This window comes from Myxocyprinus asiaticus, chromosome 29, assembly GCF_019703515.2.
Source record: "Myxocyprinus asiaticus isolate MX2 ecotype Aquarium Trade chromosome 29, UBuf_Myxa_2, whole genome shotgun sequence".
In the NCBI taxonomy this organism is placed as follows: Eukaryota; Metazoa; Chordata; class Actinopteri; order Cypriniformes; family Catostomidae; genus Myxocyprinus; species Myxocyprinus asiaticus.
Window position 1 is genome coordinate 15,992,557 of NC_059372.1, and position 24,009 is coordinate 16,016,565.

The 24,009-nt window shown below is 38.4% G+C and overlaps 1 protein-coding gene across 1 annotated transcript; it reads right to left on the reverse strand.

Annotated features, from left to right (window-relative positions):
- Positions 1-262: 262 nt before the first annotated feature.
- On the reverse strand, positions 263-23,224 carry LOC127420120 (protein SOGA1-like). The gene is made up of 11 exons (XM_051662127.1): positions 22,424-23,224; positions 21,887-22,111; positions 15,269-15,427; positions 12,131-12,196; positions 9,156-10,289; positions 8,919-8,990; positions 7,318-7,479; positions 6,603-6,854; positions 4,647-4,690; positions 3,156-4,545; positions 263-1,268 (listed from the first exon to the last, which is right to left on the reverse strand). The coding sequence occupies exons 1-11, from the start codon at positions 23,222-23,224 to the stop codon at positions 1,119-1,121; spliced, it is 4,455 nt and encodes a 1,484-aa protein (XP_051518087.1). The 3' UTR covers positions 263-1,118.
- Between the last annotated feature and the right edge of the window lie 785 nt (positions 23,225-24,009).

Below are 24,009 nucleotides of genomic sequence, written 5' to 3' on the forward strand. Positions count from 1 at the left end.
TTAAGGCGTCATATACACTATGCAAACCTGATCCTCCATAGCACTGGACAGGTAAAAATCCTGAATGTGAACATCCATCTTTCTTTGCAAATGTAATACAGTCTGGCAAAGAAAGACAAACTAACAAATCAGAATAAAGGATGGGTGTTAATGAATAAGTAAGTGTGTGTGTGTCATGTAATCAAAATCACAGGATTAAAAACTACATTCATTTTTCTTACAAAAGGTTTTTTATTTGCTTTTGTAGTTACAGGCAGTCCGGAAGTGAAGCCTGAAACATCATTATGGAGGTGACATGTCTAAGTGTTACAAATCAAACAGCTACAATTCAGAAAATGTTAATCTCTGTTTAAGGTGCTTGGCCCCTTCTGTTGTTTGCATTTACACGACAGAACATTTTACATTAAGACAGCTATGAAAAACAGGTTACAGTTATAAGGCATCTAAATATAACCAGTTTCCTATACACATTCTGCTATGCATAAAACATTATAAAAAGCTACATAATTTATATCATATCACAGAAATATTTTTCTTAGATAAGAAATGTTGCTTGATTTTTTTTGTTTCCTAAATTAAAGTAAAAATAATAATAAAAAATAAAATAAAATCAAAGTCAACTTAGGTTCAAGAATGTCATTAAAAAATAAATGTTATGACAAATCACATTGTGTTATCAATGGACTGAAGGGATGGTCTAAAGATTGTCTAATCAATAACAGCACCATTGATTCTGTACAAGCCCTATATTTTTTATTTATCAAAATTCTACATTAATATATTAATTCAATTAATATTATTATAGAATTAATTATCAATTAATATCATTAACGATGGGGCTCTTTTGTAATATTTTATGTGCAGATTTTAGGATTAAATCTGCTGAATTACTATGTCAAATGGAATTGCGAGACTTATTGTAGCTGAAAGCATAATTAAATATTTTCAGTAACAATATTTAATAAGCAATCAGACAAGGAACGGGGATGTGTAGAACTCTGCAGTATTCTGCCAAGCTTTTGCAAAGTTTTGTGGTCAAAGATTCCATGTATTCTTTAGTGTCCGTATGTATGTGGGCAGCTGTGCCATGGTGTCAGTGCACATGATGACTCCACCTCTTACTGTGCAAGAGGATCCCCTTTCACACCAACTGAGGGGCATACATGTGAATGGGGCTTACTCTGACGGTGAACATGCCGAAGGTTTTTGTTTGAAGGTCGGGCAAAGCAGGAGGTCAGGGAGCGTGAACTGCAGTCACAGGTTCCGTCCTGGCAAATAGAGAGGAAAGAATTAAAAGATATGCTCAGCTTAGCATTAAACAAATAGGTCACCCAAAACATAAAAATTCTGTCATTATTTACTCATCCATAAGTCATTCCAAACCTGTATGCTGTTGTTTTAATGCTAGCAGCATAATGAATTGCATGAACGATTTGAGAGTAAATAATGATTTAAATTTCAGCCTGTTCATCACACAAAAGCTACAGTATGGATTCAGAAGACTTGGAATATAGTGCTGGAGTTGTATGGACTACTTTTATGATGCATTTATAGTTTTTATTATTATTAGTTTTTTGTCCTTTTTGGAGCTTGACAGACATCTCATGGCAGGTCAGTATAAACTGTCATTGTATGGAAAAGGCATGAGTGAAGATTCTTCAAAATTCTGTTTGGAATGACATGAGTGAGTGGGTGAGTAAATAATGATAGAATTTTCAATTTTGGGTAAACTATTCCTATAAAGGGATAGTTCACCCAAAACTGAAAATTCAGTCATTGTTTACTCACTCCTGTGTTGTTATAAACCCATATGACTTTCTTTTTCTTAGCACAAAGGGAGAAATTATGAAAAAAAATTGTGCTCAGTGATGTCAAACAATGGCAGATTATGGTGACCACCTCTTCAAGCTTTAAAAGGACACAAAAGTGTAATTCAGAAGTCTTACAAATAATTGTATGGACTCATGACTTGTTCTGAAGGCATACGATAAGGTTTGGTGAGAAACAACCATAATCAAATGTATTATTAAGTGAAACTCTTGACCGACGGTTGATCTCCTGTGCGCGTTCATGAGAATGCACGAGAGCAGTAGTTACACTGCATCTGCTTGCGAGATGGGGCGTTCAAGTGAACTAGTTTTGTCCGCCACAGCGATAGTAACAACAGAACGAATCACAGCTGCACACAAACCAGAGAACAGAAATTACAAACCGTGTCTGAAGAATTTGTAGAATAGATGCATTTCTTTGGCCAGCCTTATTTGTTTGAATTGGAGTACTCAATCAAACAGAGAGAGATATAGGTGCTGAAGATAGCCCATAGATTGTGGACCCGTACCAGTTCACAGTGGATGGGGCTGCACGGCGCGATGCCATTAATAGAAACCAAGCAATGACAGAATGTCCAGTCATTCATTGTGGCTGGTTAGGACAAAAACTCTGGTTAACATAAAAAAGATACCTTTTATTGCGTGTCGTTTGGAGTCTAGTTAGGACACAGTGTGACTCTGTTTCATCGAGTACTTCGATTCAGACAAATAACGCCGACTTCAAACTCTTCAGACATGTTTTTTGTCAGTTCTGTTCTCTGGTTTGTCTGTAGCTGTGTTGTGTTGTCTGTTGTTAATATCGCTGTGGCGGACATGTTTTTAGATTACAAAATGAGTTTTTGCTTGAATGGCCCATCTCGCGAGCGGGTGCAGCGTAACTTCTGCTCCCATGCAGTACATTATCATGAACGTGCACAGGAGAACAACAGTCGGTCAAGAGTTTCACTTAATAATACATTTGATTTCAGGCTGTTTCTCACCAACCTTATCGTATTCCTTTAGAACAAGGCATGGGTTACATACAATAATTTATTAGATTTCTAACTTATTCTTTTGAAGCTTGAAGAAGAGGTAGTCACCATACACCATTATATGACATCACTGAGCACAACATTTTTTCACAATTTCTGCCTTTGTGTTAATAAAAAGAAGGAAAGTCATTTGGGGTTATAACAACACAGGTTGAATAAACAATGACTGAATTTTCATTTTTGGGTGAACTATCCCTTTGAGAAAACCGCTCAAGTGACATTCACAAAACAAAGCTTACATTCTGCTCATTTTGCTCTCTGACATATTTCTGAGTGGGTTAAATTTGCTACTAACCTCCAGGCTCTTGTTCTTGCTGACTGAACCCCTATTGATTTGGCTCTGGGTTTGGGTCTGGCTATGACTACACACTCCCTCTTCTTTTTGGCCTTGTTTTATAAATCTGCGGTTAACAATCTTGGTGATGCTGTCATTTCTGACCAATGGCACCGCTGGTATACGAGAGGGAGGGTGCTCTGATTTCTTTGAACCCACCAGACCTATGTGATCTCTTCGCACTGTTGGTGCTTTCTCCACCTCAACGTTGGTCTTCTCTCCCCGACCACACACATTACGCAGAAACTCCTGGACCAGACCATACTTGTGGATCCCTACATTTTTCCGGCTGCAAGGTTTATCACTGGACTGCACTGATACTGAGCTCGGTCTGCTACTTGTGGAACGAGCCAAGACAGAACCTGGGGAACCACGTGATGACAGGCCCCACGGACCACGTTCCTTAGTTCCATATTCCAGCCTGGAGGAGGAACTCAATGAGGAGGATGAGGACAAAGAGGAAGTGGTGAAAGAGGAAGAGGAAGTGGAAGAGGAAGACTTAGAGGGAAAAGGCGAGGAAGCCGAGTGTCTGCGTTGTATTTTTGGAGAGGTTGTGAGTGGCTGAAGCCGCTCTGTTGGACCAGGTACTCTTTCCAAAGAAGTTGATATCTGTGGAGTTCTTGCGGATACAAATGAGGTCACCCGGGGTGACCAGTGCTTTGTAGCGTAAAGACTTCTTGGACCTTCCGTCTGTAGCCCAACTGTGGTAACTTGTGGCTGGGAGTGAGTTTGAGTTCCTGTACTAACACGCAGCACACTGCTAACAGAATCTCTCACTCTTTTCCCCTCCATGGATTGGGAAGTTTGCAGCACACTTGCAGTAATTTCCTTCATGTCATCACTCAAGTTGGCTGAGACTTCCAAGTTATTTAAAGCCAAGCGAGATGGGGATGCAACAGAGGTTTGAATAACAGAAGAGGATGTAGAGCTGATGACAGCCATTGAATCTCTCTCCATTAATCTTTGGCAGTCAAACGGCACGCTGCCCAGCCAGTTTTCATACGCAGTGACCCAATCTTGGTTTACAAGGCCAGAAAAAACAGCACTGAAATGTGGGTCCTGGCTCACCTCACATTCTTCCTTCTCTTCTCCTATTACAGAGCTCAAATGGATCCTTTTTGATGATGGAGGGCTGTAATATATACGAATGCTGGTCCTCTCTGGTGCAGTGTGGCTTCTTTGCATTGATTTGTGGTTTAGGTTCAAACCAGGGAAACTGGGAGGCATGATAGGGCAGTCCCAGGTCTTACAAGGGTCTTCTCTGTCCACAAGGGCAGCCTCTCGACTGAGGTACTTCCAGTTTTTGTTGGATTTTTCTGTGCCAGTTTTGACTGCTGTTCTATTGGGAAATCTATTAAGAAATTAAGAAATCTCAATTAATTTAAAATTTAAGCAGTTATATGGTCAGATAATTTGAGTAAAGTTAAGTGCAAACAAAAGAATCACACTAACCTCTCCTTTTTTCCATCTGTTTCCATCATCTTGTATCCAGGGGACTTAAAGTAAGAGAGTATTATTAGTGAACACATTATTCCATTATTTTTTTTTACAATATTAATTATAAAAGGTGCACCAAGTAATGTTTTTTGTTTTTTTTAACATACTTTAGGACTTAAGGTGTAAAACATTTGTGAAAAAAGTGGGAAAAAATCCTTTAAGTACCTATAAATAAAGAGTGAAATGAGATACATGAAAGACAAAAGAAATATATGAGTGTTTCTTTAACTTCGGACAGATTTAAACTTTTTTTCTTTTTGTTATATGAAGGTAACATTAAAACTTACTAGTTGGAATTATTTTTTTAAATACCTTTGATATAGTTTTAGCTGTTTTAGCCTTGTCCCAGACCCAAACTTTCAATATTAAACAATGAACATTCTATATAAAAGCACACATTTTTACATGTATAAAACTATGAAAATCTATACAAAGAATTAAATAAACCATTTACATTTTTATTGTTGTTATTTATTTTATTTAATTGTGTGTATTTATGATACATTAAATGTTAGCTATGAAATTAGCCTAGGCAAGACAAATGAGTCTGCCATTTTATTTCAAATGTATAAAATTTACAGTAATTCCATCACTCTCATTTCCACCACATAATTATATTAAACACAATACAAAATTTGAGATGTGATGGAAACTGTGGTGGGAATTTTCATGACTTTATTAAAAAATAAAAAATATAAATTATAAAAAATATATATAAAATATAATATATTAAAAATATATAAAATATATATTTTTAACATGACTTTCTAGAAGTCTACAGTGTTAAAATTGCCTTAAGTTGGAGAAACACACATATATGCTTACATGAAAAACAACTGTATGACCTTTCAGATGACAAAACATCTCTGAATGAATCTTATAGAGACTGTCTATAATTCTTCCCATATTAGTTTGGGATGAGCAATTTTAGATACACGATAATCAAACTAGAAAGGCTGTCTTATAGGAAAAGTGTGTCCGAGAGGCGGTTAGAGATTACAGCAAAGTAAACAGCAAAACAAGCAGAAAAGCTCTTGGATCAAGAAAAGTATTTGATAAATTCCTCTGCTCTCCATCCAAGCCTTACCTAAACCTTCACAAAACTGTCACTGTATGTATTCCACTGTTACTCTTAGCATATAAGATAATAAGCTAGACAGTTTGTGAAGAATGAAACTGCTTTCCACCTGCATGACAATATTAATCAAATTGTTTAAAACTGAAGGTAACAGCTTAAATAATGATTAACCATTTCTTTGTTACTTTCTCTCTCTCTTTCTTCCACCCTGCACCCTGTTACCCCCCATTTACTGTAAAGGAAAGTAAATTCCTTATTTGAACTTCATCTGAGCCTTGATAAGTCTCTGTTTCTCCCTCTGTGGTCAGTGTGGTTTGGCTAAGCTTTAGAGTCAGGAGTTGTGATTGAAGCAAATGTCTGCAGTCAGCCTGCTGCCCTACAGTCCCAAAAGGGGATTAGCCTAAATTCTGTTGCCATGAGCTGTTTTACAACCCTTTCACACACAGGCTCACGGGACTCTCTGCCCTCTGTTCATCTAGTGGGCCTGTGAATCAAGGCCAAGCTTTTTTCATGTGTTTTAAGCTAAATAACAGAGGCATTAGTAACCGTATTACAAATTGCATTACTAAAACAGGGGATTTAAAATAGTGTTTATAATTCAGACTTCAAACATCTGTCTGTGAAATCTAAGAAAACATTGTATAGGTTACGAAAATAGGACAGAAAAGTTCAGAGCTATGAAAATTGGTAAAATATAAAATTCAAATTAACATTAATGGAATTAAATCAATAATTATTTTAATTTAATGTTTAAAATGAATAAAAAAACAAATTACGCACACAGCCAATGCAAATGATTGTTTCTGTGTATTACACCAATTGAATGGCCTTACCTGCATTTTTTCATTTTGCTTAGCTGTCTTTGAATCTTTGCACTGCAATCTCACATGGTTCAGGTGTTCTGTGAGTTCCTGCCTCTCAGAACTCCAAGTGTTCTCTCGGATCTTCAGTTGCCGTGTCAGGTCCATGACTGCAGCGTAGGACTCTGCTAATAGATGCTGAAGCTTCTTGATGTGGTCCTTTTGTAAAGCCATATTCAGGTCTGATGGACCCTTAACTCCTGCCTTCCCTGCTGGACCCTCCAGCTATGAACAAATACAAACAACCTTGTCAGCACAACAACTAAGAAACAAAAATTATGAGCTCTCTGGTGCATAATGTTTTTCCAATTTCCTCTATAGGTCCCTACAGTCCCTAGAATATACTGGGTTCTCAAAGGCATAGTTCACGCAAAAATGTAAGTTCTGTCATCATTTATTCTGTCTTATGTTATTCCAAATCTGTATGATCTACTTTATTCCAGTCACGATTCTCTTTCATTGTATTTTTCCATAAAATGAAAGAGAATGGTGACTGAGGCTAACATTCTGCCTAACATCTCCGTTTGGAACATCATAAGAGTGACTAAATTTTTATTTTTGGGTGAACTATCCCTTTAAATGAAATGGAAATTCACTGGATTAAGATGGTCTTTTCAGGAGTTTTCATTAATATTCTCCAGGGGAATTAAAGTTGATCATTTAGACCCCAACATGTTTTGGTTCTCACCCTGCTTATGAGGCTCCTCAGCTCTGCACATTCCACTGCCCACGCTGCTTTGGCAATTGCAAACTGCCGAATGACATATTGGGCGGCCCTGTGCTCCTCATAAAGTTCAGAGAACAGAGCCTTTAGTGCTGCCCTCAGGTCTGAAAGCAGGGCACTGCTCACCTGAAAGAGGTACAGTATATTGACCTATGGTGAATGTTCACTGGGCAATAGGTTTGTCCAATAAATTGGAAATGGGCAACAGGTCAGGACACAGGGAAGCTAGTCATTGCAAAGACCAATGTGTCTTCACCTCTTGCCCATTTTGAGCAATGCTATTGGGCAACAATGCCAAAAGAAAATGCATGTGTAACATCAACTTTAGACATTGGCACAATATTGTTCAGAGTATTTATAAAGACATTCACTTTTTCAATACCATGCATAAAATGCCCCTACAACTGGATAGGTGTCCTGAGAACTAAAATGTGTCTGTGACAGGCCTATACTCTTTGAAGAGACTGCAATCCATGTGAGTTAGCCAGTCAGAAACTTCATATCCAAAATATTCACCTCAAGACGTGAAATTGGGGAACAGCTGCATGTTTGTCCAAACAATGGAAGAAGAGGGATTTTTTTTAACATTATTTGTTAATTAATTCATTTTGGTGTTGCTAGTAGTTGCCTACAGAAGCTTAAATTCTTACACACTGAAGAATCAAAAACAAATATTTCTAAGTTATGTCATAAGTGCTGTCAGTGGATTACATTTTTTAACCGTGATTAATCGCATACTTTTTTCGTAGTTATTCACAATTAATCGCAGATTTTGAAAGTGCTGAAATTTGACTCTAAATTTACTTCTTTTCCTGTCAAAATGAATTTATTTCCTTCTTAGGAGAGAAAACAAAACAATATGTAACAATATAATGCTTTATTAATAAACAAAGCCTTCCACAGTATAAAGACAGAAATGCACCAAAATAGCACCAATTCAAGTAACATTAAACGTTTCCCAAAGTCTAAGTGGGAGTTTGACTAATTGAAAGAACTAGTCCTCACATAGGTTGCATATTCATTGCAATGGGAATTAAATCTCTTAAACTCACATCCTCCACAATATTAATAATTCGGCAGACTGTGGCTATCTGCTTAGTTACAGCAAACGTGAAGCTGTGTTCATGAATCAGGCCATCAGCGCCAAGCACCAATTTAAACTCCACATGGAAAGTGCTTGCATACAAAAACGTCACATTCTGTGTTTTGGTGATAGTTAAGACTTGGTGTGCTTCTGTGGTAATTAAAATGTGCCTTACTTACTGTAAAATACTTGATTTCTGTCACAAATTCTACCTAGGCTTGCTTTGTACATCAAATAGTATTAAGAGCTCCTTTGTCCATCACTTTATCAGTCACACTGAATCACTGCTGTATGTGTTTGTGGTGTGTGTGTCAGTTTAATTACTCTGGGCAGACACATTGCAAAGGTTCCGCCCTTCAAACCAGTGTTTATGCTGGTTTATGGTGTATTAATTGTAAACGCGTTAATCGCGATTAAGAAAAATGTACGTGTTGAACTTTAATCGCATGCATTAATTTTTACAGCTCTAGTCAAAACTAACCTCTTGAGGGTTGTACTTGCATCCCTGTGACTCTGTGTCCATTAGAAGACAAGGATCATTCTGACAGTACATCTAAAAAGAGAAGATGTATTCCATAACTTAATTATGCTCTTACGTATATCAGCTGCAAAGCTTTCAAAAACAATCTCAAATCCTTATCAAGAAAATCCTCACCATCTTCATCAATCAAAATTCATTACCCAAAAGCATAGTTTCTGCCCATCTCTCCAAATTTACCTCAGACAGGTTCTTTCCATCTCCTGTGGGTCTCTCTCCCTGCTGCCACCGCTGAAGGAACCATCGGAGTTGCAGAGTGAGCAGCACTAGGCTATCCTGATTACATCCTTCATTCCTGAGATGAATTCTGGGATGAACAGTATTTCCTTCACCTGGACGTTCCTGTTTTGCTTGATTCTTTGTGTCCTTCTCTTCAATCGCACAATTTAAAGTCTTTTCTAGATCAGGTTCAGTGCGCTCTGAGGCGAAGTTTGACAGTACCTCCAACTTTTCTACAAGAACACCCAACTGGGCCTGTAGCACCTCTAGTCCATTGGTTAAGGGACTCAACATGGGGTCCAAAAGCCATTGATGTGTATTGCACTGAGGATCCATCTCTGTTTTGCTTAGGTAGAGGGCATCGGGTGTGGTCTTATGGGTAAATGTAGGTGAGAAGCCATTTTTTGCCAGGCCTGTCAGGAACTGGATGTTTGATCTGACAAGCATTGCCTGGTCGTGTATGGCCAGTAGAACCCCTAGGTCCATCACACCAAGTGTGCATCCTGCCTTTGCTTTCATTTCTTCCTCCCCACTGTGAGAGGACAGCTCCTGCTCTACTGTTGGGTCACTGTCCCCATCGATCGGCCCCTCTCTGTGCATGTGGCTGATAGAAGAGTTCTGTGAATGTTTTTGATTCACCTGAATATTAGTTTGTGTAGCCACCCCTTCTGAATTCTCAAGATGTCCACCTCTAATCGGCTGTTCCATCTCCCACTGCTCTCCTAATCCTTCACTTGCTCCCTTCATGGACTCTTCTTCCTCCAGGCTTCCTCCTCCTCTCTCTCGCAGTTCACTCATCTCTGCCCGCAGCCCGCGGTTCTCCACCTCTAGCTCCACAATTCGTCGACTCAGCAGTGTGGCTTCTTCTTCAACCAGACGCAAGTGAACCTTGACCTCTGCTTCTCGGGTGTGGGAAGAGTTCATAGTGCCTTCTGCGATCTGGGTTTCATCCACCTCACCATAAAGCAGATGATATTTGGCAAGCTCCTCCTGCATTGTCTCACTCTCCATGGCAATCTTGGTCAGCTTCTTGCACATGAGCGCTGACTCCTCTTTGGCAAAGTGGAGCTGGCATTTCAAATCAGCACTGTCATCCTGAAAATGGGTAAATATATGTAAAAATTAAAATTCTGTCATTATTCACTCAACCTCATGTCACTCAAAACCTGAAGAATCTTCAAGCAGCCTTTTTAAATACTAAGTGAATAGTGACTAAGGACTGTCAAGCTCCAGAAAGCACAAATAGTTTGGACATCAAATGTCATTGGTCTCACAAGTCTTGTGAACAATCATTATTATGTCAAACCTATGCCATGTTTCATTTGGGGGCTACATATTAGGGCTTATCACACTTGAACTTGTTAACCTTGGGAAATCTTGGGTTATCTTGTTTTAAATACACTGTTCATACTTTACCCTGGGTTTGGAATTAATCCTGGGTATTCAGGTTCCAAGGTTTCACTCTGTGTATTTGTAAATCCTGCAATAACATTCTTATTTGCATATTTATGAGGACAATAACAATGATTGGAAAAATACAGCTCGAGACGGGCCTGCAACCTGCGTTAAAGAGAGAGTTCAGTTCACCCAAAAAATGAAAATTCTCTCATTATTTACTCTCCCTCATGAAATCCCAGATATGTATGACTTTCTTCTGCTGAACACAAAGATTTTTAGAAGAATATTTCAGCTCTGTAGGTCCTTACAATGCAAGTGAATGGGTACCAACATTTTGAAGCTCCAAAAGCACGTAAATGCAGCATAAAAGTAATCCATGAGACTCCAGTAGTTAAATCCATATCTTCAGAAGCGATATTACAGGTGTGGGTGAGAATCAATCAATCTCCACTTTCACTTTCACTTTTCACATTCTTCTTCTTTTGTTTTTGGCAATTCGCATTCTTCGTGCATATCACCACCAACTGGGCAGGGAGGAGAATGTAAAGTAAAAAATTACTTAAATACTGAACTCTATCTCACCCACACCTATCATATCACTTCTGAAGATATACTGTAGAATAAACCACTGGAGTCTTATGGATTACTTTTACAATGCCTTTATGTGCTATTGGAGCTTCAAAATCTTGGTACACATTCACTTGCATTGCGACAACCTACAGAGCTGAGATCTTCTCCTAAAAATCTTTGTGTTCAGCAGCAGAAATAAAGTCGTACACATCTGGGATGGCATGAAGGTGAGTAAATGATGAGAGAATTTTCATTTTTGGGTAAACTATCCCTTTTATAACTGCTTATCAAAGGAACTGCTTATTTGTGGAAATGTCACCAAACAAATCCGCTCTGTTTATCTTTCGTCTTCTGAAACATACTACAGAAACACATGCAAAAGGAGTACTGTCTCTTCATAACATGTTTCTGCGACTACAAAGCTGGTGAACATTAAATGAGGTAAGCATTAAAGCATTAAATGATTGGTTGTCTGTTGCTAAACAACTTTCTGTAACAATTTAACACCACATCATTTTGCACTGTACACCTTTGGCACAGCAAAAGCATTGCTAACCTTGCTCTGGGGCCATAACACAGGGTTAAAAGCAGTGCTAAGCCCCTTTCAAAATTACAAGTGTGAAGCGTTGTTTTACCCGGGGTTAAAAGTTGGGCTTAAAAAGACAATAACCCAGGGTAAAAGCACAGCTGCATGAGTTATTTATTTAATTGAATGTTGAATGAGGGAATGTTGACTTAAATTTCAGTTTGTTCATCACACAAAGCTATTGTATGTCTTCAGAAGACATGGAATAAAGTGCATATGTTGTATATAGACTACTTTTGTGGTGCTTTTTGGAGCTTGACAGTTCCATAGGTGTTCCACAGAGAAAATAACAGCATAAGGCTTGGAATGTCATGAGATTATGTAAACATTATCTAATAATATTTGGTAAAATATTACTTTAAGTAGATCATTTCCAACTGACCTGTGGAGAGAGCTTCTTTTCACTTTTGCTGGACGTTGATCTCAAACTTCTCCTCTTTAAAGAATTCTGTGAATGCACCACATCCATAATACGTCTAAAACATTTTAGCAGCTTATAATGTATATACAATTTGGCAAATTATATTGCATAGGTTGGCCATTGCTCTAAAATTCTGTCCTCCAATGGTCATGAGTGTTCATTTGTGTTACATTCATCACAGTTTGTTATTTTCCATTCTACCTTTGTCCAATGTGTTCCAAAATGAACTGAAAATACTTGACTGTAAGGAAAGCATGCACCTAGTAAACACACTCAATCATACTCATTTAGTTAGGTGGCAAGAACCCCAACTCCATTTCTACATCAAACATCCATACTGCTCTAAGTATGTCAAGAATGTTGACTAGTTCAGACTCTTGGTCTGCTGATCTGTCTAAGGGCTCGCAGAGGCTTAACCCCATAAAAGCACAAAGATGAGTAGAATGTAGACTATAATATTTTCTTCAAATGTTATAAAAATAAGTTCAGTAACAAGACTGAACTTACAGCCATAAAAAAAACAAACAAAAAAAACATTTGATTTACACAACAAACATACTATCCTTGCATATACTAAACTATACTTGCAATTTGCTTTTTTTGTTAAGATTAGTGGGTTCAACTAAAACAATTGTTTAATTATTTACAGCCTTGCACAAAACATTGGGTAAGAGTGACTACAATTTGATATGGACGAGTAACAAGTGTTCAGCTTGCATGTGGCTCATCATGTTTCAGGTGGTGTGAGGCTCACACGAGGCCTTGATAATCTGGTTGTAGCTGATTTGTTCGGTGGGAGAGGATCAGGAATGGTCAACAGCTGTCCTGAGCTGAGCTGCTAGGATCCACCTCTAAGCACTGAATCCTGGATTAAAATGCATGCGTGCTGTTTTTAAGGACCTACAGGCCTTCATAGCCAATATGGGCAGACTTTTTGCTTACTGTATGTTGGTGTAGTGGTGCCAGTCTCTCCCTTTTATTAATATTTTTTAAATAGAGGTAGCAGCTCAAAAATGTAAATTGTAAAAAGATAAAGAGTCAAATGGATGGGGGGGGGGGGGGGGCGGTGAACTATCCCTTTAAGAGGTTGGACTTCAGGTAATAAAGGTTTTAAGCACACCAGGATTTTCAGTATCTAGCAAGTGTTTTTTGACATGTAGGCCTATGTGGTAACTGCTCATGATGACACAATTTTAAGCATGTGATAACTAAATTGGTTGGACAAGGATCTTTCCTTCTGACATATTTATAGTAACATTGCCACTCTCTTTTCATCCTTGTATTTCAATTGCCCCACTTTTTTTTTTTCCTCTGTTCTCCCCCTCACTGCATCCACAAGTGAGAATGACAGCTGTAGTTTGAATTCAGACCCTTAGATCAAATGCCCTTCCCTGGCAGTCAGCTGTTGGTTACACCCACTACACAGTCAGGGTAAAGGTCAGTCTGTCATCCTAACTGCATCATGAAATTAAAGTGTCTTGGCAACAGAACCACAAGCATAGCAGTAAAGTGATATACTGTAAGAACAGGTATAAAGTATAATGACACAAAGACTAGTGTAATAAAAATAAAGGGTCAAGCCAATTTATGCTCAAATAAGACATTAGTATTAAAGAATTAGTCCACTCAAAAAAGAAAATTCTGTTATCATTTACTCACCCCGTATTATTATTTCACACCCACATGAGTTTCTTTCTTTTAAAGAACACAAAAGGAAATGCTAGCAGGGAAATATTAGGTCTCAGTCACCTTTCACTTTCATTACGTCTTTTGTAATACAATGAAAGTAAATGGTGACTGAGGTTGTTAGTGCCTCATATTTCCCTGCCAGCATTTCCTTTTGTATTCCATGGAAGAAAGAAATTCAAACAGGTTAATAACATACCCCTTAGAGGACAGGGCAGGAATTGTTTTAGAAATAGCTTTGCGTTACCTCGCAATAACTTTTGTGTTCCCTTGCGATAGTTTGCGCTCTTTTGCTATACGTTCTGTGTGCCTTCGCAATAGTTTTGCGTTACCATGGTTTTACTAAAATAACCATATTTTAACCTTGACATTCATAGTAAAACCATAGTAATAATACAGAAAAACAAACTATGGTAATAAAAAATCATAATTTTGTGGTTATTTTGATTTTACCTCAAATACCATGGTATTTGTAGTAAAACTATAGTTACTATATTAGGATATTATATGGATATAGTACACTGTAATTACACCATGGTTTCCGCCAAAAAAAAAAAAAAAAAGTAACTTAACTTACTTTTCTACTATAATTTTTCTATAGTAAAACAATTGTTTCAGTCAAAAAAAATTATAAATATGTAAATAAAAAATTATAAAAACAAAACAAAACAGTTAGCCAACAACAACCATGGTTACTACAATATTACTATAGAAAAAACATGTGGTTACTACAGCCTACAATATTGTTAGAAATTTATTATTTTTTAACATTATTAAATGCATTAGGTATCATTAACTAACAATGAACAACATATTTTTACAGTATTTATTCATCTTTGTTAATGTAAGTTAATCAAAATAAAAAAAATTTCTTGTGATATTCTTGAAATCATATTAATAAATGCTGTAAGTATTATTCATTGCTAGTTCATGTTAACTAATGTTGTTTACTAATGTTAACAAATGTAACCTAATTTTAAAGCGTTAGCACAATATTACTATAGTAAAACCATAGTTAAACTATGGTATTTGTTTAGTAAAACCATGATACCCACAAAATTATTTTTATTACCAAAGTTTTCATTTTCCTGGATTATCACTATGGTTTCACTACGAATATCACGGTTAAAATATGATCACAGTAGTAAAACCATGTGTGGGAAAACTTATTGCAAGGGCACACAGAACTATTTGAGAAAAAACTTCTGCCCTGTTCTCTAAGGGGCTCCATTATAACATGTAATTGATGACAAAAAAATTTTTTTTTGGGTGAACTATCCCTTTCCTTTCATGCAAAAGGCAGTACTGCTGAAGGAAACACTGCACAACTGTATAAATAAATCAGTGTTAGGCTGCGGTTTGGCTATGGTTAAGTGGTAGATTCTATGTAAAGAGCAGGTTTTGTGATTGTACCTCACGTGATTTATCCATCTCTGTCTGCAGGACTTGTTTGGCCACCTCCAAATCCTGTAGCCGTTCACGCAGCTCCTCATTTTCCCACTCCAGTCGAGAATTTTTCTTTTGAATGCTCTCTAGTTCACTATGCAGACGAAGGGAGACGCTTTTTGCCACCTGGGAATGCAAGATTCACATAATTTAATGTGTCCATGCTTACTGTCCTCTATAAACATTTTTAATGTTTTACCCTTTCACATGTGCAAAGTTAAGTATGACATTAAATGTATTCCCGTTAATACTACGGTATGTAGAGTCGCATGGCGCCATGCGAGGGTCGGAAGTGTGAACGACGAGCTCTGTGCACTTAGCTAGTTTTTAATTCTTTTTGTATCGTAAACCGGTGAGATTCAATACACCCTGTTACATAACTGTTCTAAGAAGTCAACATGTCAAAGAATTCAAAATCCTCTGGCTCTGGAGATATTAAAAGACACTTACGTGCTCAAGCTGATACCTCAGACAGGCCCGCAGACCAGGGACTCAGTTTGGTTGGTGCGGCAGATGAAATTCAGCGGCAACTGGTGAGCATGTCTGTAATGCTGACGAAAGTCGTAGCGTACCTGGAGGATCTTGCTGTAATACGTCGATCAATTATGGCAATGGAGACGAAATTCTCTGAGTTGGTTACAAGAATCGGAGACGTCGAGAATCATCTGAGTTATCTGGAGTCATCGGAGAGGGAATTAGCTGCTAATCCGCTAGCGATCAAGATAGACTTGGAACGCGTTTGGGAAAAACTGGAGGATTCGTAATTGGTGAAACAACGTCCGAATTGTTGGAATTCCTGAGCATGAAGAAGGTGGAGATATGGTGAAATTCCTAAACGAGCTCTTCCCAAGTATGCTCGACATAACAGGCCATAAGCTGGAAATCAAGCAAGGCATAGATCGAGGCATAGGCGAGGGATAATGGAAGGCTTTCTTGGAAAATCCACAGCATTTTCTTGTTCCCAGACTTTGCGAATTCGACAAGAGAGAAATGTGTGATCGATTCAAGGAATGCAAGAAACTCTTATATCAATGGAAGATCACTTTTGCACTGATGTTACCGGCCAAATTGAGAATGGATACTAAGAATGGCCACAAAATATTTGCAAGCACACAGCAAGCGATGTCTTTCATAAAATCGATGGATTGAGGAAGTCATGGTGTGTTTCTCACATTGCCTCCAAGTGAGCTTGTCTCACTGAACATACACTTGACTGTCTGAAGAAGCTGGGCGCCTTTTTTGTTTGTTTTTGTGCTGGTTCCGCCTTGCGGCTGGAGTTTGTTTTGTGGAATAACACTCCTTCAGGACAGTTATGGATGAATCTGCACGTGCCTTGTGTTTACGCCTCCTATTGGCTGGAGTTTGTTTTGTGGAGTATTTTTTGCAGGACATTGGAAGGATTAGGTCATCTACTTCATTCATGAACAGCCGGCTCACTGAACATTCATTTGACTGTCTGAAGAAACTGAACAGATTTTTTTTGGGGGGGGGGTTGTTTTTGTATTTTTGTGCTGGTTCCACCTAGCGGCTGGAGCTTGTTTTGTGGAGGAACACACCTTCGATACAGTTTTGTGAATGAATCTACACTTCTTTGTGTTTATTCTGCCTATTGGATGGAGTTTATTTATAGATTATTTTCTGTTATGTAATTCTGTCTCACAAAATTTGTACAGAAGCACCGGACTTGAGCAATCAGATGGCAAAGTTGTCACGGGGTCTCTCGTAGGCGTACATGGACTTTTTGAATTTAGAGGGATGGACGCCGGTTAGCGCTGTCGTGCGTGGGGTTAATGCGCACGTTTTTCTTTTTTCTGTTTATTTTATTCTGGGGGAAGTTCAGGGGTAAACTGTTGCACCAATGTGGAATGTGGTCTTTATAATTTTATTTTAACACACAATCTAATTTTTTTTAATATGTCTAAATGTCAAATGTTAATATGAGTGGATTATCTCTCTCCACGTGGAATGTGAATGGGTTGGGGCCCCCATAAAAAGGAAGGTTATTTATTTTCTTAAACGTAAGAAATATGATATAGTGTTTCTTCAAGAAACAAATCTTTCCCTGTAGGAAGCTGAACAATTTGGGAAGATATGGGGTGGACATGTTTTCTTTAGTGCTGGCTCAAGTAAGAGCAGGGGAGTCATTACATTGATAAGTAAACATCTACAATTCAAATGTCTCAAACAGATTAAAGATAAATTAGGAAGAGTCATTATTGTTTTTAGCAGACATTCAGGGGCAAAGGTTGATTTTGGCTAATATTTACGCACCTAACGTTGATGATCAGGGCATTTTTTTTATCTTGAAGGGATGTTGCAAGCCGCTGGCACCCCTCATGATATAATATTAGGAGGAGACTTTAATCTTTTAACTCAGTACTTGATCATTTTGTAGCAAAAGTGTGTAAGCCCACTAGAGCAACAATGACGCTTCACAGGATGTGTAAAAACCTTGGTCTTACAGATATTTGGAAACTTTTGAACCCATCTGACAGAGACTATAATTTTTTACATCAGTCCATAAGATCTATTCTAGAATAGATTTAATATATATCTAAGTCCCTCATTTCATCTGTTGTGGATTGCTCAATTTGAAACATTTTAGTCTCAGATTACGCCCTGGTGAGTTTAGAGGTGTTGCCACATACGGAGAAAAAGAAATCATATAATTGGCGCTTTAATGTATCCCTTTTGCAAAATCTTGAATTCCAACAAATGTTAAAGGCTGAAATTAATGTTTATATGGAGACTAACTGGTCCTCAGTATCCTCTGTGGGCGTGGCTTGTGAGGCACTTAAGGCGGTTCTTAGGGGTCAGATCATACAGTATGCCTCATTCATCAAAAAGTCCAAAGCACAAGAACTTGTGGAGTTGGAAGGGAATATTAAAAGTGCCGAGGCAGAGCTGAAGCACCGAATGTCGTCTGATGGCCTCAGAGAATTGACCCGATTGAAATACAGATATAATACTATTTTTTGCAAAAGGTGGAGTTTTGGCTATTCAGGGCAAGACAGTCATACTTTGAGTCGGGTGACAAAGCAGGGAAGTTTTTGGCTAGATATATAAAGCAGAGAGAGTCTTTTTCTACCATTCCCTCAGTTGATATTAATAATGCTTTTAAAGAATTCTATCTTGATCTTTATAGTTCCAGGTCTTTGTCTACTGATGAAGATATTAGAAACTTTGTGGAACCATTCGAACTCCCTAAAATGACAACTGAGCAAAAAAATTATCTTGATTCTGAGATAAACTTGGAGGAGCTTGACGAGGTAATTAAGACCCTGCCTACAGGCAAGGCTCCGGGGCCAGATGGCTTTGCCGCTTAATTTTTTAGATCTTATGCTACAGAATTGGCTCCACTTTTGCAAGATGTTATATGGAATCATTAAAGAATGGAAAGCTTCCACCAACCATGACACAAGCCCGGATCAGTCTGATACTTAAAAAGGACAAAGATCCAAGCGAGTGTAAAAGTTACCGTCTAATTTCCCTGATCCAGCTAGATGTAAAAATATTGTTAAAAATGTTGGCTAACTGATTGAGTAAAGTTATGACATCTCTTATATATATATATAGATCAGATGGGGTTTATTCGGGGCCATAGCTCTTCTGATAACATTAGGCGTTTCATCAATATCATGTGGTCAGTGGTGAATGATCAGACTCCGGTCGCTGCCATCTCACTTGACGCCGAAAAGGCATCTGATATGGTAGAATGGGATTATCTTTTAAAGATTTTGGAAATATAAGGGTTCAGGAATACTTTTATTGGATGGATTAAGTTACTTTATAGACACCCGGTAGCAGCGGTACAAACAAATGGATTAATTTCAGATTATTTTAATCTGGATAGGGGCACCTGGTAGGGTTGCCCCCTTTCCCCATTATTGTTCTGTCTTGCTCTGGAACCATTAGCAGCCATGATAAGAAGGGAAGATGATTTTCCAGGGGTTGTGGCAGGAGGTGTGGCGCATAAGCTTTTCTTTATGCTGATGATATTTTATTATTCGTCTCCAACCCCACTAGATCTATGCCTTGCCTTCACAGAATTATTAATACCTTTTCTAAATTCTTAGGATACAGATTCAATTGGTGTAAATCCGAAGCTTTGGATCTGATAGTGTAATGCCCAGTAACAGCTTTTTAGCCGGGCGCCTTTCAGTGGCCCAAACAGGGCATTATGTATTTGGGCATTTTATTCCCAGCACATTTGTCTGATTTAGTTAATTTTGACCCCTTAATAAAGGTTAATGTTATTAAAATGAATTGTATTCCAAACTTCAACTACCTGCTACAATCTCGCCCTGTAGATATCCCCCTCTCTTATTTCAAACAATTTGATAGCATAGCGAAGTCCTTAATTTGGAATGGTAAGCGTCCAAGGTTACATTTCAATAATTTACATAGGCCGCTTGACAAAGGTGGGCTAGGCCTACCCAAGATTTTGTTTTATTAATATGCATTCGGTCTCAGACATTTAGCTCATTGGTCTCTTCCACCTGAGAGAGCCCCTCCCTGGTTTTGTATTGAACAATAAGTTCTTGTCCCTATTTTGCCATTGCAATTCTATCAAACTAATCGGAGAAATTTGGTTACACCCCGTTTGCACTTGGTGTGGACAAAAGTGTCCAGAGTGTTTAATTCAGACATTTATTTAAATGTTGCCTCGAGCATATGGCTGAACCCCAAATTATGTATTAACAAGTCCCCTTTTTGCTGGTCAGAGTGGATTGTGACGTGGGGTTACTACACTCGGTGACCTATATGAGAGTGGAGTGTTGAGATCCTTTCAAAATTTGGTTCAATTTTTTGGGATTCCCAGATCTCAGTTCTATAAGTATTTACAGCTGTGCCACCTGCTCTGTACTGTTTTTGGGAGTGGTTTACACCCCCCAATTGTGACGGTTAAATGTTGATTCTGTTTGTTTGTGTTTTGTTTTTTTAATAGTTGAATCAATAAAAAAATGTTAATCACAAAATAAAAAATGCTACGGTATATATATATTAAGTAAAGGAAAAAGGTTCCATTTACAGACAAAAATAAATAAAAATAAATAAATACAAAAATCTATAAACATTTTTAAAAGAACATTTCAAATGTTTCTGTTGCTGCTAAGAGCTGTTGGTTGTAATGTTGGATGTGCAGATCTGGGGTTGTTGTAAGGTAATAGTTCAGGATTTATAAGGTGGGTTTGTCTATGATCCCTCTCCTTTCCTATCACCATTATGCCCTTGAACAAGGCACTCATCCCCAGATTGCTCAAGGGGTTACTAACAATTGCCAACAATGCCTAGGGAAATCGTTTAGAGTGCATGTAATTATGCCATGGCATTCGTGGCATTTCTGTGCTTTTCTTTTTTATAGCTCAGGACAAAACATAGTAATCAGTCTCAATATTGCCTTGTAGCAGTAGCCCCTGAAACTCAGGATTCTCTGAAGAGAAGAGAAGAGAAGAGGTGACATTAAATAAGATGCTCTTACATATCAGATTGCAGGACACTTCTTTGGGGGTTGCTAAAGACTAAATAACTTGAGGGAATGTTGATGCAGATGCTGAATGGTGATGGGCACACACACACTGGCCCAGTTTGTGAAAGGAGGGTATCTATTTCCCTTACATGCCTTTAAAATAGACTGGTCATGGACGTGCCCACAGCACATACAAGCAGCTGTGCTCTGACACATCCCCTGATACTGGTACAGTCCTTGACACATATACTGTACACATGCAAATACACAATTTCATTCAACGTATTTCTGTATCTTTTGTGTAAAATGTTATGTTTCTACACAATAGTAATTAAGGACTTATGCTGCATGTTCATACTGAATAAACAAGGACACCAAAGGGAATTCTTTTCATAGAATGGGGGCAGATTTAAAAAGAAAATGGGCATTTTATGTGGGTTGCCCTGCTGTGCAGATTGGTAACGTTCATTCAGGAACCTCTTTCTCTGATTGGCTGAGGAGTTTAAACCAAAAATGCTTATGCTGTGAGTGGCCCGCCACAAACTGAGCTACATGGATTGCCTGCCAAACAGAACACTGAGGGTTTTCCCCCCATTTTACCAGTAAAGTCAGCTGGACTAGTTCCAGAAATAAAACCTCTCAACACACACTTAGATGTCAGACTATAAAACAAAATCTGAGCTTGTGCCTCTGAAATGATGTTTTACCAGTCCAGTACTCGATTTGGCTCACAAACCACAGTGGTAGTATTACACAACACCTCTGAGTGCATACTGAATCATAAAAACAGAGAGAATTGACTCATATAATGACTTACTATGCAACATTTAACTGGTACTAAGCGGTAAACAATTCTGATAAACATCCTGTACTGATGAATTCCATGGACTGCATCCAAATCCCTAACAGTGGGATTTTTCCTGTACACGCGCCACTGTAGCGGTTGTTCTGTAGCTTAATTGTATCCACATCATGAAGAAAACATTTATTTAATTAAACTCTGAATGTCAATGGCAAGTTGAAGTGGTATGCTTTGTCATTTTATCTGAAATGAAGAATTCTCTCACACAAATATACTCAAGACCAGCAAACCAACAGCGAAAATGCTTCCTCACCCTAATATCATGTTCTAGCGTCCTGATAAGCTCCCCATCCACCTGCCCTGTCTGGGCTACTCGAAGGCTGCGTCTCTCTGCTTTCCTGAGCCGGTACTGAAGGATACGGCAGGCCTTGTTGGCTTGTTCCAGCTGCTGCCTGAGCTCCTGCAGCTGGTACACATCCTCCTCCATGTACATGTCCCTCATCTCCAGCATCTCTGAGCGGAGCTCTACCATCTCATCCTAAGAAGGCAAACAAGCAGGCGTTTAATACAAATTCTGTCATCATTCACTCACTCATATGTTGTTCCAAACCAGTTTGACATTCTTTCCTCAATGTAAAGAATAAAATAATGTAAAGTGTTACCCGTGCTTTTTGACTCAAAATTACATACAAATACCAATTTTATTTATTTATTTATTTACTTAGTTATTGCTTTTTTGGAATATACATTTCGCATACAAAGACTAGGCTACATGGAATTAATTGCAATCATTCCAATGAAAGATCCAATTAATACAAATTATCCTAATTGAACAATCAATAAACCTCACCTTTAAATATTCATTTTCCGATCTTAAGTCGTCAATCTCTCTCAACAGATCCTCATGCATCCCATCAGAAAAGTCTGCAAACGCGCTGATGTTCAAGCGACTGTCAAAGGACGCGTACGACCTCTGGTCTCCAGGAGAGATGCTTCCCTCTCCAAAGCCAAGCCCGGGGGACAACGTGGCACCGATCACACCATCTTCGTCTCTGTGGTCGGATATTTGCTCAGTTGAGTCGTCCATCCTCTCTTCGTCGGCTCCCCTGTGACTGGACTCTGGCTCATCAAATTGTGCATTAGTGGAATGCTTATGCTCGTCCGATGCGTCGGAGATCTCAGAGCTGCTGTCCGTGGAAGACGGTTTCCCGGTAGCACAGCCGGAGTCTTTACTCAAATCATCGGATGTGATGCTTGCATCCGATAGTTTTCTTCTCCCGGACGATTCACTACTGCGATTCAATCGGCATGGTGACTGACTGGGTTTTTCTGGGCGTTTTCTCGGCTCTGGTTTCATCTCCTTGTGCCCATCTTTTGGTGCGCGGTGCATGTTTGGCGTGCCAGACGAGCCACGCTTGGATTCCTTTGAATGAGCCTCCTTAGATTTGCTCTGCGATGGTTCAGGGTTGGTTTTGGAGAAAGCGCTCGCCTGAGGTTCTTTAGAACTAATCTGTTGCACATTACGCCGGTGGATTTGTCTTGACTGCTGGTGGCTGCTCCCGTCTCCACAGTCTTTATCCTGCCCGTCCCGTCTGTGATGGGATGAGCGTGCATAAGACGCAGGATTGGCCTCAACTTTTGTCTTTGTCATTGTTGGCACTCAAAGACGACAAACCGATAAGAGAGCTCAGATTTCCTCTCGTATACCTTTCATTATGTATAATTTAAAATAAATAAATAAATAAATAAATAATGCTTTTTTTGGGAAAAAGATTACAAGTAAAGTTTGTAATCCCAGTGATTAAATGAATGATGCAGTAGAATCCTCTAACCTAACGAATCATCTAGCGTTTGGGTAAGATGAGGTAAAGTTAAGATAAATCTGGATAAAGCTGCTAACCCATTGGTTGAGTGAGAATATCTACTGTGTGTGGCCATACGCTTTAAAAGCTTCAAAGTCTCCGCCCCGAAAACGGAAGCTCTCTTCTTCACTCCCTCTCTCTGTTGCATGCGTATAATCCATTACAGTGGTACCAAATAAATGTTTTAAGAGAATAGCATAAGGAAGTATTTACAGAGGTCCTGCTTATAACATCCTGCATGTGGAATGTTAAAATATCTGAGGGTACTTTGTCTTCTTTAATTTATACGTAGCCTCTGTATGATATCACCAACATTTTGTATTTACGAATGATAATGATGTCAGTAATAGTCTCTAAATGTTTACTAATACAATCTAATGATATAAGATAACTGATAGGACATTTGATTTGTATATGATAGTTAAATATCTTCTCTATTCTATTCTAGTGTGTTTCAAAAGGAAAAAAGTTCACAACTCCAACTCCTCAATGGCACAGTACTACAGTACCTTAGAAACTTAAAGGATCATTATATTTTTCTGCCATCTAGTGGCTTTAAAGAAATGTTGCGGGT